Here is a 15,144-nt window from a genome sequence, read left to right as displayed (position 1 = left end):
TGGTCAGTTAAAACAAGTTTGTACTGTTTCTAGGATATTGTTCAAGGGTATGTTTTTCATTAAAATAAGATTGGAAAATTGAAGGTGCATTGTGACCTTATAACACCTGACAGTGTCGCTTATAAAACAAAATCGGTATCGGCCAAAATCTGAATCGACAGGTCAGACTTATTAGAGATCGTGATCAGCCAGAAACCTGCAATCGGTGCACCCCTACATTTGGAAGGGTTGTGGCAGAAAAAGTATTTTCTCTAAAAACACGATAGCACAACTTTAGTTTGTAAAGTTGCAGCTGAACGAACCACAAGACAGAAAAAATGTCCTTTGGACAGATGAGGACAAAGTGGAGATGTTGACTCAAAACGCACAGCATCAAAAACCTCATACCAGCTGCCGAGCAGATCTGAGATCAGCAGAACAATGATCCCAAAACAGCAGCTAATCTACAACAAATCCACTGGAAAAAAAAGGAATCAAGGTGCTTCAGTGTTCAAAGTCCAGAATGTCACCTGACTGAAATGCTGTGGTGGGACCTTCAGAAACAAAGGTCAGCAAACATCAGTGCACCTGAGCAACATTGTAAAGAAATGTGGGCTTTGTTTTTTTTTCTTACTTTTATAGCATCTTTGTTACAGTAGCAGCCGTGCCAATGGAAGGGATCCTGTGATGCATGTAGACTGGATCCACTGATCCACTGATCAGATGAGAAGATGCAGTGTACAGTGGTTGATTCAGTGTGTGGAACCCCTGGACGCACCAATACAAACAAGTACAGTATGCCAATATTAAAGTATGCAATGGTAGAACCAGGGGGAGGCTAATGGTGGTATTGGCCAACAAAGATAAATCTTTGGCCACCCCAATCATTTGAGGAAACTATACTTTTAAAGTGCCTGTGACATCAAATTTTTGTAATAAATATGAATGCATTTTTGTCAAGATAACATTAACAATGTAATGCTAAATGAATTTTATGCTGCTGAGATGAACAGTTGTTGAGATATTCACATGTGCAGTAACAGGAAGTGATGTCAAAGGGGAATGCTTGCGTGTAAACAGAGCGTTGCTACACTGGCTAACAACACAGACGGTAGAGAATAATGTGATGTTTCTTTAGATTATTTTTGGGTCACTAGAGAGTCAGAGAGACGACGAAGAGTCAGAGTTCAAATAACGTTTCAATAATCAACAACCAGGCAGTTCCCTTTGATGTCACTTCCTGTTTCACTTTGGCTGCACCAAGTTCAAAAGAAATATGCCAGTTATGGGACAAAATGCAATCATATATTGTGCTAAATTTATTAAATATTAAGATGTTTTCTTTCACTTTTTGTATTTGTAGAAAATCCATGACAAGGGCAATTTAAGCAAGATCAAAACTTGAAAGCAAAGTTTCCTCAACTGATGGGTGTGGTGGATGTTGTGTTTTGATGTGGATCCCTATTTTTGACAGGAACCTTTGTTATGCTTGGATGTAGCCACACACAAAAATGGAAGTCGGCACCTTACTTACTTTACAAGTTATCATGCTCACAACAAGGACGGATGGACACATGGACGAACTAACGGACAGTCGGAGGATATTTCAAATTCCCCCATTTTGCTCGACGACGGGGCATTAAAATGTGTCTTTATATGAGCAACCATCAGTCGTATTTATGATACCAGTCTACAAAATTATAACGCAAACACTGAAGAATTAAACAAAAAAGCCTGGCTAGAGTTAATTTGGGATTGTTTTTCAGAATGCAGTTCAAATGAAATCAGAGACAAAACCCATTCCTACAACTCGAGTTTTCAATTGTTGAGTCTGAAAACAACTATAAGTTCACAGCTTAATTTGTAAATGAGCAAGAAAAGCAACAGAACATTCATAAAACCTCTAAATTTACCCTTGATGTCATGTCCAATCAATTTGCAAAATGCAGAAAGTTATAATTGAATGTGACCTACGGCTGCATCCTGTCCAGACTGTACCTGCCTGCAGATCGGCACCAGCTTCTCTTTAGCCAAGAAGCAGGTAAAGAAAATGGATTGATTAATGGACACATTTTAGCACCGTTAACATTATATAGCATTACTATGTGCCATATAGGCCATAACACATTAGAACTTTGGATTTATTTCATTTTACATTCAGCCTCTTAAACGTTTGACTGTTTTGTTTTCTCAATTACAGATGTAAATTTAAAAGCAACGATGGCATAAATTCACATATTTCCTATGAACTTAGTTGCATTGTTTACATCTTTATTTACAGTTAATTTTGTTGCTAAGCAACTAAATTCACATGCAAACAAGCAGAAGAGGAAGTGTTCACTTCTAGTGTGAAGGCAGAAAAATGTCTGAGTGTGAAGAGTCGTTTCTGGCACCAAGTTGCAGTTTTATTATTTAAAAAATGCTAACTTTGAAGTAATTTCCTTTTAAAAACTCACAGAGACAAATATGAGATGAGAAAGTTTTTCTGTATTTGGTTAAAATGGAACAGAGTGAAGAATAGAATATAGAGAATAGAATAGAATAGAGAATAGAGTGTGTTCCAACTACAGGGGTATCACGCTCTTAAGCCTCCCTGGTAAGGTCTATTCAGGAGTTCTGGAGAGGAGGGTCCGTCGGATAGTCGAACCTCAGATTCAGGAGGAGCAGTGCAGTTTTCGTCCTGGTCGTGGAACACTGGACCAGCTCTACACCCTCAGCAGGGTCTTGGAGGGTGCGTGGGAGTTTGCCCAACCAACTGACACGTTATGGCCATTTAAAATTGCGATTTGACAGTACTATGTGGGGTTCACGCTCAGCAACCATCATACCAAATTTCAGCTCAATATGGCAAAAAAATAAAAATCAATGCGTTATAGTGATTTTTTTCTTTTAAGCAATGGTAGCCATTTTAGATTATTGACTTGAATTCTGTATAAGATGGGGAAAATTCTCAGCTATATTGTCGCCAAATTTCAGCTCTGTATGTGTAATTGTAGCTGAGTTAAAGCCATTTAAATGTAGCTTTAGGTGATGAATGGTTGCACTCTGCCTTGTGAGGCACCTCACAAAAAATCCATGTTTCACAGTCCAACCAGACATGCTGATGGAAAGACAATAAAAATATCTGCATTTTGATATATAATATTTATGTGTACCTTAAAAGATGTGATGGTAGGAGGAGTTTGTTTGATGACATACTGAGTTTTGTTCAGAGATCCCTCCGCTCTAGGCCTCTAGTCAGAAGCTGTTCAGAGTTCTGTCAGTGTTTTCCAATGAGAAAAATGGCATTTTTGTTTACAAATTACATCGCCATCGTAACTCATAATTCTAATAAAAGTACTGTAATAGCACACATCACAGTACCAAGCCGGTCGTGTTGATATAACTTTTGTTGGGGGATGTCATAGCTCTGCTCTCTGTCAGCTCCTCTGTCATGCTGCACACTCAGTAATCACTCAACTCATGTCACCTGTCACCGCTCATTATCCCACAGCTCCACCACCTGGTCCAGTCAATACTTAAGCTCACTCATTCCTCTCAGTCTGGGCCAGATTCTCTATCCTGTCTCATCAGCAGTAGACCTTCCAGCATTCCATTGATTGACTCATCACGTTCATGACCCTTGCCTTGCCTTGACCACGACCACGCTTTTGCCTCAGCCCTCGTCTGCTTTTGCTCATCTGATCAGGTACCGACTCATGCTCTTGTTTTTTTGACTCTCTCTTTGGATCACGTACTGGATACTTCTGCTGAACAACTGACTTCACGGTATGAACTCTGCCTTTCCCTTCTGACTGTTTTATGGATCACGGATTAAAGGTCAAGCTCATTTTGTATCACGGACTTATCCTTACCCCTGAATCTGATTCCCACAGATTCATTTCCCCAATTAGTCTTTTTCCCCCTGCATCTACTAACCTTTATCTTTTAATTGCAAGCCTGTTGGACTCCGTTCCAGTGGACCTAAACATCAGTCTACTTCTACTGGCAGCCCGCCACTACAACACTACCCAATCAGAGGATCGGAACCAGCCCAGAACCGGACCAACTCCAGAGTCTACTTTAGTTCACAATAAATCTTTTAACCCTCTCAGTGGTTGTTGTTGTTGTTGTTGTTTGCGATCCGGCCTCTGGTTCATGACAGGGGGACACGTTGTGGTTTGGTCACATTAAAGTTGATAGAAGAGCAAGACCCTTTTCAGGTGGAAAATAATAGGTGGCTGCCTTTCCATCCATCCATCCATCCATACATCCATCCATCCATGCATCCATCCATCCTTTCATCCATACATACATCCATACATACATACATCCATCCATCCATGCATCCATCCATCCATCCATCCATCCATCCATCCATTCATCATGCATGCATGCATGCATCCATTCACCATCCATCTATCCATCCATTCATCATGCATGCATGCATGCATGCATCCATTCATCATCCATCAACCATCTATCAACTATCCAACCATGCATGCATCCATCCATCCAATCATCCATCCATCCATCCATCCATCCTCCCATCCATCCATGCATCCATCCATCCATGCATCCATCCATCCATCCATCCATCCATCCATGCATCCATGCATCCATCCATCCATCCATCCTTCCATCCATCCATGCATCCATCCATTATCTTCCGCTTGCTCCTAAGTCGGGTTGCGGGGGCAGCGTCTTGAGCAGGGAGTCCAGACATCTCTCTCCACAGCCACCTCTTCCAGCTCTTCTGGGAGGACTCCAAAGTGTTCCCAGACCAACCGAAAGACGGAGTCTCTCCGACGTGCCCTGGGTCTTCCCCAGGCTCTCCTCCCAGTCAGGCATGCCTGAAGCACCTCCCTAGGGGGGTGCCCAGAGAGCATCTTTACCAGATGCACGAACCACCTCAACTAGCTCCTCTCGATGTGGAGGAGCAGCGGTTCTACTCCGAGTCTCTCCCAGATAACTGAACTTCTCACTCTGTCTCTAAGGGAGAGTCCATCTACCCTGCAGAGGAAACTCATTTCAACCTCCAGTATCCATGATCTCAATCTTTCGGTCACTACCCAGAGTTCATGACCATAGTAGGTGAGGGTAGGAACATAGACTGACCGGTAAACTTTTACCTTACAATTCAACCCCCTCTTCACCACAATGGACCACCACAGAGTCCACAGTACTGCAGACGCTGCACCAATCCGTCTGTCAATCTCACGCTCCATTTTTCCCTCACTCGTGAATAAAACCCCGAGATACTTGAACTCCTCCACTAGAGGCAGAACCTCACCCTCACCCCGAAGGCAGGGTGGGTGGAAGACCCTTTCTAGACAGTCCCCAATAAATTCACCTTTAAATATACAAAATTAAAGAAAACGTGCCTGAATCTTTTCATTGTAAGCTGTTAAAGCCATGTCACTCAAACCGTCCTCCCCACAAACTAACAGCTAAAAACCAACAGCAAGATTATTCTGCTGCATGTATTTCCTTTATTTGACATATTTGTTAGAGAAGAGCTGGTAGCTACCAAACAATTAGTAAATTCAGGAATAAATAGATGGTCGGTTCTGGTCAGATGGTAGGAACTGAACAACAAATCACTGATTGTTCTGTGTGACAGAGAGCATAATGAAAGCACTGTGCTGCACTTTTGTTGCTGCAGGCAGACCGATCCGACTGGTATCATCTGGATTCTGTATGAGACGGGTCCAACCCACCCTGTGTTCACATGAAGAGGAGTTAGCTTACATTAAAGCAGGTTAATCTGCGGCTCTTTTAAAACCTCTTTCACAGGTTCCCACGTCTTTTTCGTTGATATTTTATGAAAACATGAACGCCTGTGAGGCACAAACTGAGCCCGAGCATTTCTGTTGAACGTAATGATCTAACAGTAGAAACGTTGTAGAGTTTGCTAACTTCCTGTTTCCTAATGTGAACCAACGTGAGCAACACAAGAAATCAGTTAATATTGGTAAGTTTTAACATCACAACACCTCGTATCATTTTAGTGGTCAGGTTTTTCCACATTAATTTAACAGATTTTTTTTTCTCAGGGATTTTTTATAAATAATATTAAACCTCTAGGATGTCTTATGCTTTTACTGCTGTCATAAATCAATCATGGTAATAATTAAAAAGCTTTTTTCATAACTAAATTAGAAAAATAAAAACAACCTTAAATGTCAAAGTGAATTCAAATTTCTACAGAGTAATACCAATTAAATAAAAATATGTAATGTAAAATGTAAAAACCGACTGCATAAAGATTCACCCCCTACTCTCCTAATTAAAGCCGACAAAAGATGATAGAAAAGTACGGGTCAGGGGATGGATACAAAGGATTTCCAAGGCCTTAAACATCCCCTAAAGTTTCCTCATTATAAATCTTGACAACAGTTGAATCTTCACTAGAGTTCGTCAAGATTCTAGACAACATCTAGTGAAGATTTAATCTGTGGCTTTCTCTTTGCCACTCTGTTGGGGAATTTTTGGTCAAAGTTTATGGATGTTTTTACCAATATGGCTGAGAATGTTAACTCTGCCCATGAACCGTATGTTTGGGTTATCAGAGAGAGATGGATGAGGCTGCAGTGTGCAGCTGTTGCTTCAAGGATGCCTCCAAGTCTGTGAGCTCGGCTGAACTGATGAGTATAAAAACAAGCCTGTATATCTGTGTGTACTTCCTGTATATCTGTGTGTACTTCCTGGAGAAACTTTGATGAGGACTACCACACTGCAGCCATTTAAACATTTTTTTGATTTGACTGCTATGTATTGTTGGGCATTGCTCTCAGCTACCACCAAACCAAATTTCAGTTTGATACCTCTAAAAATGCCTGATTTAACGTATTTTTCCTTTTAAGCTCAGGTGGTCATCTTGGATTTTTGATTTGCAATCAGAGTTTATTAGGGATCGTTCTCAGCTACCAATGCACCAAATTTCAAATGAGTTATATTAATTTGAAATTAGCTTAGGTGGCCATCCTGCATTTTTACATTTGAATTCAGAATGTGTTGTGCATCACTGTCAACTACCATAACACCAAATTTCAGGTCAATATATTTTAAAATAGCTGAGTTATCATATTTGTTTCTCTTTTAGCTAAGGTGGCCACCTTGGATTTTTAATTTGTATTAGGAATGTATAACAATTTGCTCTCAGCTACCACCATACTAAATTTCAGCTCAATATCTCAAAGAATGACTGAGTTATAGTCAATTTTGTGTTTTCTGAGGTAGATGTGGCAGCCATCTTGAACCAAAATGGCTCCAAGAGTTAATCAGTGTTTTGTTCAGCAACCTCTTCACTCTAGGTCATGTGACCTCACTGTGTTAGTTAGAGGCTGTTCAGAGATCTGTCAGTGTTTTTCAATGGGAAAAATGGCATCTTTGTTTACAAATTATGTCGCCGTGGTAACTTGAAACACAAGTAATAGCACACATTGTGCGCGAGCCCACATTTGTGGGAGGACACGTTGAGGTTCGGGCTGCATTAAAGTTGATAGAAGAGCAAGACTTGTTTCAGGTGGATAATAATAGGTGACTGCCTTCAGGCAGTCCCCAATCATCAGCCCTCCACCTCCATGCTGACAGTTGGTATGCTATGTATGGTTTTATCCAAACATGATGCTATGCATTGTGGGTAAACATCTCTACTTTGGTCTCACCTGTCCCTAGGTTTTTATTCCAGAAGTCTTGTGGTACATACATAATTTGAAAACGGTTCCCTAGCTGCTCATTGAAGGAGATTTTGAACTTTGACCTCCCTGGGAACAAGTTTGCAGTTAAACATCAGAATTAGAAAAATAATTAAAGATGTAATCCACGGTGTCAGTGAAACTAAACCAGCTTCATTCTGAGAACTCAAAAGCCTGTGCAAACTTCCAAGAACAGTCATGTGTGTGACAGTGTTTTTTTTTTTTTTTAGGGGGGGGGGTGTCTCACATTCAACTCACCCTTCTTCCTGTCCTCCAAGATGAATCTGGGAGAGCTTTGAAAGATTCTTGGCGTACTCTTCTTCTATCTTTATCCTGAGAGGGAAGAACAGAGTGATTACCACACAGCCTTTTTATGCAACTTGGTTTCCGTATGCGTTTCCTTTCTTGTGCAACTCAACGATGTGCATAAAAGAGAAAGGAGGAAATGACTTGTTTTTAATGATAGCTGCATGGTTTTCATGGTAACCTTAAAAAAAGGAACTGGAGATGGCAGAATAACACGCTGATACCTCTCTCGTATGAACTCGGCCATCTCTTTCTGCATCTGTTTACCCTTCAGCTGTTTCTGCACCAAAACTTCAAATCCTGAGATGCAGCCGTTTCCCTGGGAATCCTTCCTGTCAGCCTGAAGACAGAAACACAGCAACTAATTGAGAACACACAGAGAAAACTGATCAAAACACTGAAATATGAATCCAGTAAAAGTTGAGTCAGGTCATCTGGACAGATTCTTCTGAAATATGAACTTTGAGACTTGAACTATGAATGTTGAGGCTGAAGTCAGCAAAACTGACCAAACCATCACAAAAAGATAATTTTATGTTTCTTACCATGACCGCATTGCAGGCACTGTCCACCTTTTGTTACCATCAGTGTCTAAAAGTTAAAGTATGACATACTATTTTCTGTGTGTGTATTTGTCCGAGGGAGCGCAGAGTGACAGATCCTGGAGAGTAGAGGGAGCAATTTGATCCACCACCAGGTGCAGTGGAGAAACCAGGGGGTGGGCAATGGTGGCCTTGGCCACCATAGATAACTCTTTGGCCACCACAGTCATTTGAGAAAACTATTTTTAAAGCAATATAAAAACTAGAAAGCATAGTTTCCTCAAATGATAGTGGTAGCCATATATGTCCACCACTATCAATTGAGGAAATTATGCTTTCTAGTTTTTATATCGCTTTTATATTTTATATTGCTTGTACATTTTGGTATCACTCTCGTCCCGGCTGTAGTGAATTGGTCATGTGTAAACACATACGTTTAATACATTGATGTTTAATAATTTATTACATGTCTTCAATTAGGGAAGCTGGGTGTCCTCCTGGGAAAATAGTCAAGGAAACACTGATTGGTGCTCTCACCTGCAATTTGTCTCTTAAGTTGGGAACACTGTGATCACCCGCCGTGCAGCAGAGAGCACGACCTGCTCTGATTGGGTCAAACTGTGACTCTGGTTCTTTATTTGTTGAAAGCAGCGTCAGTTTGATCTCTGTTTCATCATTAGATTGGATGGTTTTAAAAAGATCCGAACAAAACACACCTTTTTTCCCCTACTTCTCATGTTATAAGATGATGGAAATCCATCTCGGCAACGGACAACTTTAACCTATGTCTAGTTTACTTGGCTGACCACTGGAAATCCTCGAGGTATTGCCCACGGTTCTCTGTTAGGGGAGCCCAACCAGTGCCGGCAGTTGTCAGGGGGATAGTGAAGTGTTACTGTACAAATGCTAGGTCTGATCTGAGCTGTTACAATCTCTGCTCCTCGTCTGGAAAAAGCAGAACTACATGGGAGATTTGGTAGGCGGGGCACTCAGTTCTGTTGACAGGGTGGGGCGCTCTCCTAAACACTGAAAAAAAATTGACAGGGACCTTTTCATACCAAGATGCAGCCAACAAAATGGATGTTAGCATGTTATTTATTTTTCAAGTTATTCAACTCACAAGTTTTACTAGATTGCATATATGGTGGCAGCCATCTTAGATTTTGACGTGGTAATCACATGTACGATGGTGACCTTTCTTACGCCTAGTTGCAGCCACACACCAAAACTCAAGTTTGCACATTGCTTATTTACCAAGTTTTCAAACTCACATGGTTAGCATATATACATGTATGGTGGCAGCCATCTTGTATTTTGACGTGGCACCCGTTTTTGAAGGAACATTTCGACTAGATGCAGCGACACACCAAAATGGAAGTTAGTACATCACTTGTTTTTTAAGTTATCATGGTCACAACATGCATGAATGGGATGGATAGAGGGTATTTCCAATTCCCCTTTTTCGCTCCGCGATGGAGATTTAAACAAGAAACTGGCAGCCCAACTTGGCAGAGTCCAGTTTTGTACAAATGTGGTTCCACTTTTGTATAAAATAAGAATGCATCGATGCCTCGCATTCAGCGTACCTTAAGGAATCATGTGATCTATGTTACCTTAACCTTTGTTTGGTAAGTTTACTTTGTTGTTAGTTCATCCTCTTGTATGATTCCTGTTAAAGAACAAAGTTTCTGTCTAAACTTACTGAAAGTGTTGTGCTATGGAGGAGGCTGTGTGAAGGGGTTTCAATTCATACTCGCCTTTGTCGCCTTTGTATGTCTTGACAAACAATCCTGAACAGTGGTCTAGATGGAATGAAGTTTGGAGTTCCCGTTTACTTCAGGAGAACTTTCTATATATGCAACATTTAGGAGGAAATGCCCATTTCTTGGTGGTAAAGTCCCATATCATTTGCATTTAAAGTTCTTCAAAGAGATTTAACTGAACGACCTGAAGCCTCAGTAACAGTGTTACTTCAAAAGGGGCAAATATTCACTTTGAGTCTGAACAGATTTGGGTTTGATTCCATCAAATTTCCAACATCGCAAGCCAGCACTTATCTATCAGAAATGGTTGCTCATCTTGGTGTTTCTAGTTTTATCTGCCTTCAAAACAGTAAATTACGAGAGGTACAACCACTTTATGGTGCTACCAGAAGTCAACTTACCCAGAAAAAGTCACAGTAGCTCCATTCGTTTGGTTTCAGCAGCTGTTGTTCAGACATGAAGGCCAATGATGGAAACGTCACAGAGTTGATCTGCAGGACAGAGACACTTGATTCTTGATTGTACTGACGATATTGAATAGTGGCTTACCCAAAATTTTCTGTATTTAAACAAAGGAAAGATGGAGTGTATCTTTTTTGGTGATGATGCGCCCTGTAACTTTGTTGCTCTGGCATCCAAGTTTAGACCTGCAGTTAGAAACTTAGGGGTGGCTTTTGACAAGGGTTTGAAGTTTGGTAAACAAATATATTCTGTAGACAAGGCCAGCTTTTTTCAGTTACATTTTTTAACCCAGGTCAAGCTTTTTATAAATCGTCTTGACCTGGAAAAGGCCATTCATGCCATCAGCTCGAAGCTTGACTACTGCAATGCTCTTTATGTGGGAATCGCCACTCCTCCTCCATTGGTATTGTAATGTATGATGTAAATAAAAGCAGGTAGGTCAGTCCGTCAGTTAGTTGGTTGGTTAGTTGCTCTAATACAGTTATGGAATCCCGCACTCTCCAGACTTTCTGAATTGAGAAAATTGAAACTGAATTGAAACATCATCATCTACAGAATATATGTACAGTTTTGTTTTGTTTTTTACTTTATATTCATCAGTCAAAACATGTTTTGTGCATTTAAACTATTCTGAATTAGTTTAAATTCACTCACTGAGTCAAATTCAGCTCATTTTGGATTCAATTCCTATGGTGAGTTGCAGATTATTTGAATTTTGTTTAAGTGTATAGATAAGAAGGAAAAATGCCAAAATTAGATTTGTAAATGGGAATATACCAATGGTTTCATCTGCAAAATGGACAAAGCAGAACATCCAACTGGGGAACACAATCATGAGTTACAGTTTTAAGGTTTATCGTGAAGCTCAGAGCTCCATGGTAGACTGGACTGTGAATTAAAGGGTTGGTAACTGGACTCACCGTGACCGTGGACTCTTTGTTTTGTTTCCTGGTAGGCGACGTTGACCCCGGACTCTGGAGAAAAAACACTGACGCTCCATCAAAACTTCCATTATCTGTGCCGGACATTACTTGTACATATACAGTCTGATAGTTAAAGATTCATCAAACCGGTAGTTTCCCAAAGAGAGCTGCTGGTGTCTGACAAGCTCTTTCTGCTGCTGCTCATACTGAACGAGAGTAGGAGTGTGTGAGTTTCTGTATGAGTGTGTGTGTTGCTTTGCAGAGTAGGGGGATAGCTGTGTTGTTTTTTTCTCCTTTTTGAGTGTTTCTGTGCTGTTTCTACAACTTCAGCTGAGAATGAACCAGCCAGTGTGTTTAACACTAAGACAAAAGCTATTTAAAATAAAGAAAAGCCAGTAAACTTTGATGTTTAGTCATTCCAATAGTTATCAGTTAGTACTTTATCAGTCGTGACATCGATCATCGAGAACAGAGTGTGGAGAAAGGCAAAAGTTTTTGTCAAAGCGAGGCTAAAGGCTAGCTAAACAAGCACCAGCATTTTTTGCACTTATTAGGTTTATAAAACAACTCTGTCTTAAAAACATTGTACTGGTGTGAAAGAACGCTACATTAGTTAATATTAAACTTCAGCTCTATTGGAACACACAGTTTGTCAGTGCTTCACACATGCATTTGCATTGTAATGGCAACAAACTAAAATAGTGTCATGAGAAAGTCTAGACGATATTAGCTAGTGTTCATTCATGATGGCATGCCATTTTTTGAAAAGTCTTGTTTTATAAGCTTGAAAAACTAATAATCTGAAACTTTGGCTAGCCATTAGCCTAGCCTGAACAATGACTTTAGGACTCTTCTCAAAATTCTGATTTAAGATTAATGTCCTGTCTTATAGATGGGGGTAGGAGTACAGTAATCCTGGAAAGGGTCAGAGTACTGCCACTGTTCCTCCCCATAGAAGAACCAGTTGAAGTGGTATGGGCATCTGGCAATGATGCCCCCTGGACACATCCCAAGGGAGGTGATCCAGGCAGGTCCAACTGGGACGAGACCCAGGATACACTGAAGAGACTATGTCTCTTGGCTGGCCTGGGACGTCTGTGTTGTTAAACACTGAGCAGGTGTGGATTGAATTAATTATTTATTGACTTGATCAATGTGTCCTGACTAGAACTGGTAGAACGTTTGGTATTCAGTATCTTTCAGCAGTCTTCACTAAGGCTGCAACTTTTCACATTTAATATTTGCACAAAGTTGACTGGACTATTCGTTGAATTATAAAGATTAAATATTTTAAAACAGGCTTAAACACTTGGTTTGCCCTTCAATAAAGAGTAAAAACAGATCATTAACTCTATGTCGTGTGTGTGATAGATGATCATTTAGAGCTTCAGCTGGACTGCCTGGTTAATTCTGATACTGTAGGAGGAATTAATGAGCTTTAACAGTCATCTGCTTCTTTTAATGAGGAAGGAGGAGGTTTAATTCCATCGAAAGAGGATATAAGTCCACCCGGTTATATGTGTAATTTGTTTTTATGATTTCACCAGTATTTATCAGCTTTATCAACCGTTGTCTCTACATTTGTTTCAGTCGTTCGTTTTTAAAAGTGGAGTTGTTATTGTACTTTGGTTGTAAACCAATTCAGGAGTTTAATCCTCATCAGAGTTCTCATTTACATCAGCATTTCTTTCACAGAGCCAAAAGAAGCTTAGTAAAAACACATCATAATTCTGATAGGACATTTTTTAAAGTTTATTTGGCTAATGAAACCCACAAAGATACAATGTATGGAGACGATAACAACTAATAACGGCCATTTAATGGCTGATAACATCTGAAGCGGGTGATAAATATGCCTGTTTATGTTTGCCTGGAGTTTTTTTTTTTTTTTTCAGGACAGGATTTATCAGGGATAGGCCACACACTAATGTTGAACAGCTCTGAATGTAAAACATTTTCAGAAATGACAAAACTAAGGTCTTTCTATAATGTGGAGACACTGAGCAGGTGTGGATTGAATTCATTATTCATTTTATTCATTGACTTGATCAACATATTTCCAAGGGTTTCAGTAAAAAGTTCTGTATTCAGTATCTTACTACTTGAACAGAAGTTCTCACCAAGGCTGCACCTTTTCAACTTCAATATTTGCACCTGATCCACTTAAAGAAGCTATTAAAGCACACCAAAAGTGTCAAGTTTGGATCTGTTGAATAAAGAATCTCACTTTATGCTGATGATGTTCTGCTGTTCACTACTGACTCCTCAATTCTGTTTCTACTTTAATATCAATCACAAATCAATTTGTCTTGATCTCAGGATCCAACAATAGCTATAACAAGTCTGAGGACTTGTCACTGGGTTATTCAGGAGGCTGGATCGTCTCAAGTACTCAACCTTGCATTTTACATGCCTAAACATTCGTCTCAGCAGATGTTAAAAAAACTGTATAAGTTAGGTTTAAAATGAATGATGGTACCACTTTGAGGCTCCCTTTATAGATGGCGAATAAATAGTTTATAGATATGTTATTAATTCCCCTATAAACACTTTATAAATCATAAATAACTGCTTATTATGCATTATTTGATGGTGAGAAAGAGACAAAACTGACCAGTTTCTTGCCAAATAGTGAGCCAAATCTGTTCACGTATATATTTCATCTAGCGTTGTTATATTAAACATTTCAGAATAAGTTACTACCTTGTAAGCACAATAAGAATTTGTAAACCTATTTTTTTAGGATATAATATTGTACTTTATCACGGCATTATAAGTATCCACAACTAATATTATATTGGTTTACTAATTAATAAATTAATTATTTAATTGATTAATTAATTGTCTTAATTAATTCAACCTTTATTTAGACAGGTAAATCCCATTGAGCCTCGAGGACTCATTTACAAGAGAGACCTGATTTCAACAAAGAGTGATGACAACAATGGACAACAGTGACAACAATAGACAGTATAATGATAATGAATGCATAATAAGCTGTTATTAGTGATTTATAAAGTATTTATAGAGGAATTATAAAGTATCTATAAACTATTTATTAGCATCTATAAGGGGAGCCTTATTGTAAAGTGGTACCTGATTGACGTCTACACAAAAATACCTAAACAGGAAATTCTATTGTTTTGGATGAACAGAGAATGTTTGACTGAGATGAACAAGCGTCTCAGTAAACTTTCCACGATGAAGATGCTGTCACTTAAGATCAATAGGAGTGGATTCTTTTTCAGACTATGAAAGATCAGTCAAATCTCAAAGGTCTAGAAAGAAACCTAGAATAAAAATGAAGACTACATCAGCCATTCTCCAGGTTTCTTTACTACATGTAATGAAGAAAAACAAACTGTCGATCTCCCCTCTCTGTTTTCAGCCTCGATTCATCCAACATCATCTATCATCCAACATCATCTATCATCCAACAACATCTATCATCCAATATCAGCTATCATCCAACATCATCTATCATCCAACA

The 15,144-nt window shown here is 39.5% G+C and overlaps 1 protein-coding gene across 1 annotated transcript in view; it reads right to left on the bottom strand.

The window, feature by feature from the left end:
• The window catches only part of gas7b (growth arrest-specific 7b), a 142,354-nt gene that overhangs the window by 23,538 nt on the left and 103,672 nt on the right, over positions 1 to 15,144 (bottom strand). Inside the window, exons 5-8 of the mRNA XM_037691183.1 lie at positions 11,652 to 11,705; positions 10,671 to 10,760; positions 8,189 to 8,304; positions 7,917 to 7,991 (exon numbers count right to left, since the gene is read on the bottom strand). Of these exons, the coding sequence (XP_037547111.1) occupies positions 7,917 to 7,991; positions 8,189 to 8,304; positions 10,671 to 10,760; positions 11,652 to 11,705 (335 nt within the window). The remainder of the gene's footprint in view (positions 1 to 7,916; positions 7,992 to 8,188; positions 8,305 to 10,670; positions 10,761 to 11,651; positions 11,706 to 15,144) is intronic.

This window comes from Nematolebias whitei, chromosome 17, assembly GCF_014905685.2.
Source record: "Nematolebias whitei isolate Nwh7 chromosome 17, NemWhi1, whole genome shotgun sequence".
In the NCBI taxonomy this organism is placed as follows: domain Eukaryota; kingdom Metazoa; phylum Chordata; class Actinopteri; order Cyprinodontiformes; family Rivulidae; genus Nematolebias; species Nematolebias whitei.
This window is presented reverse-complemented; position numbering and strand designations above follow the sequence as displayed.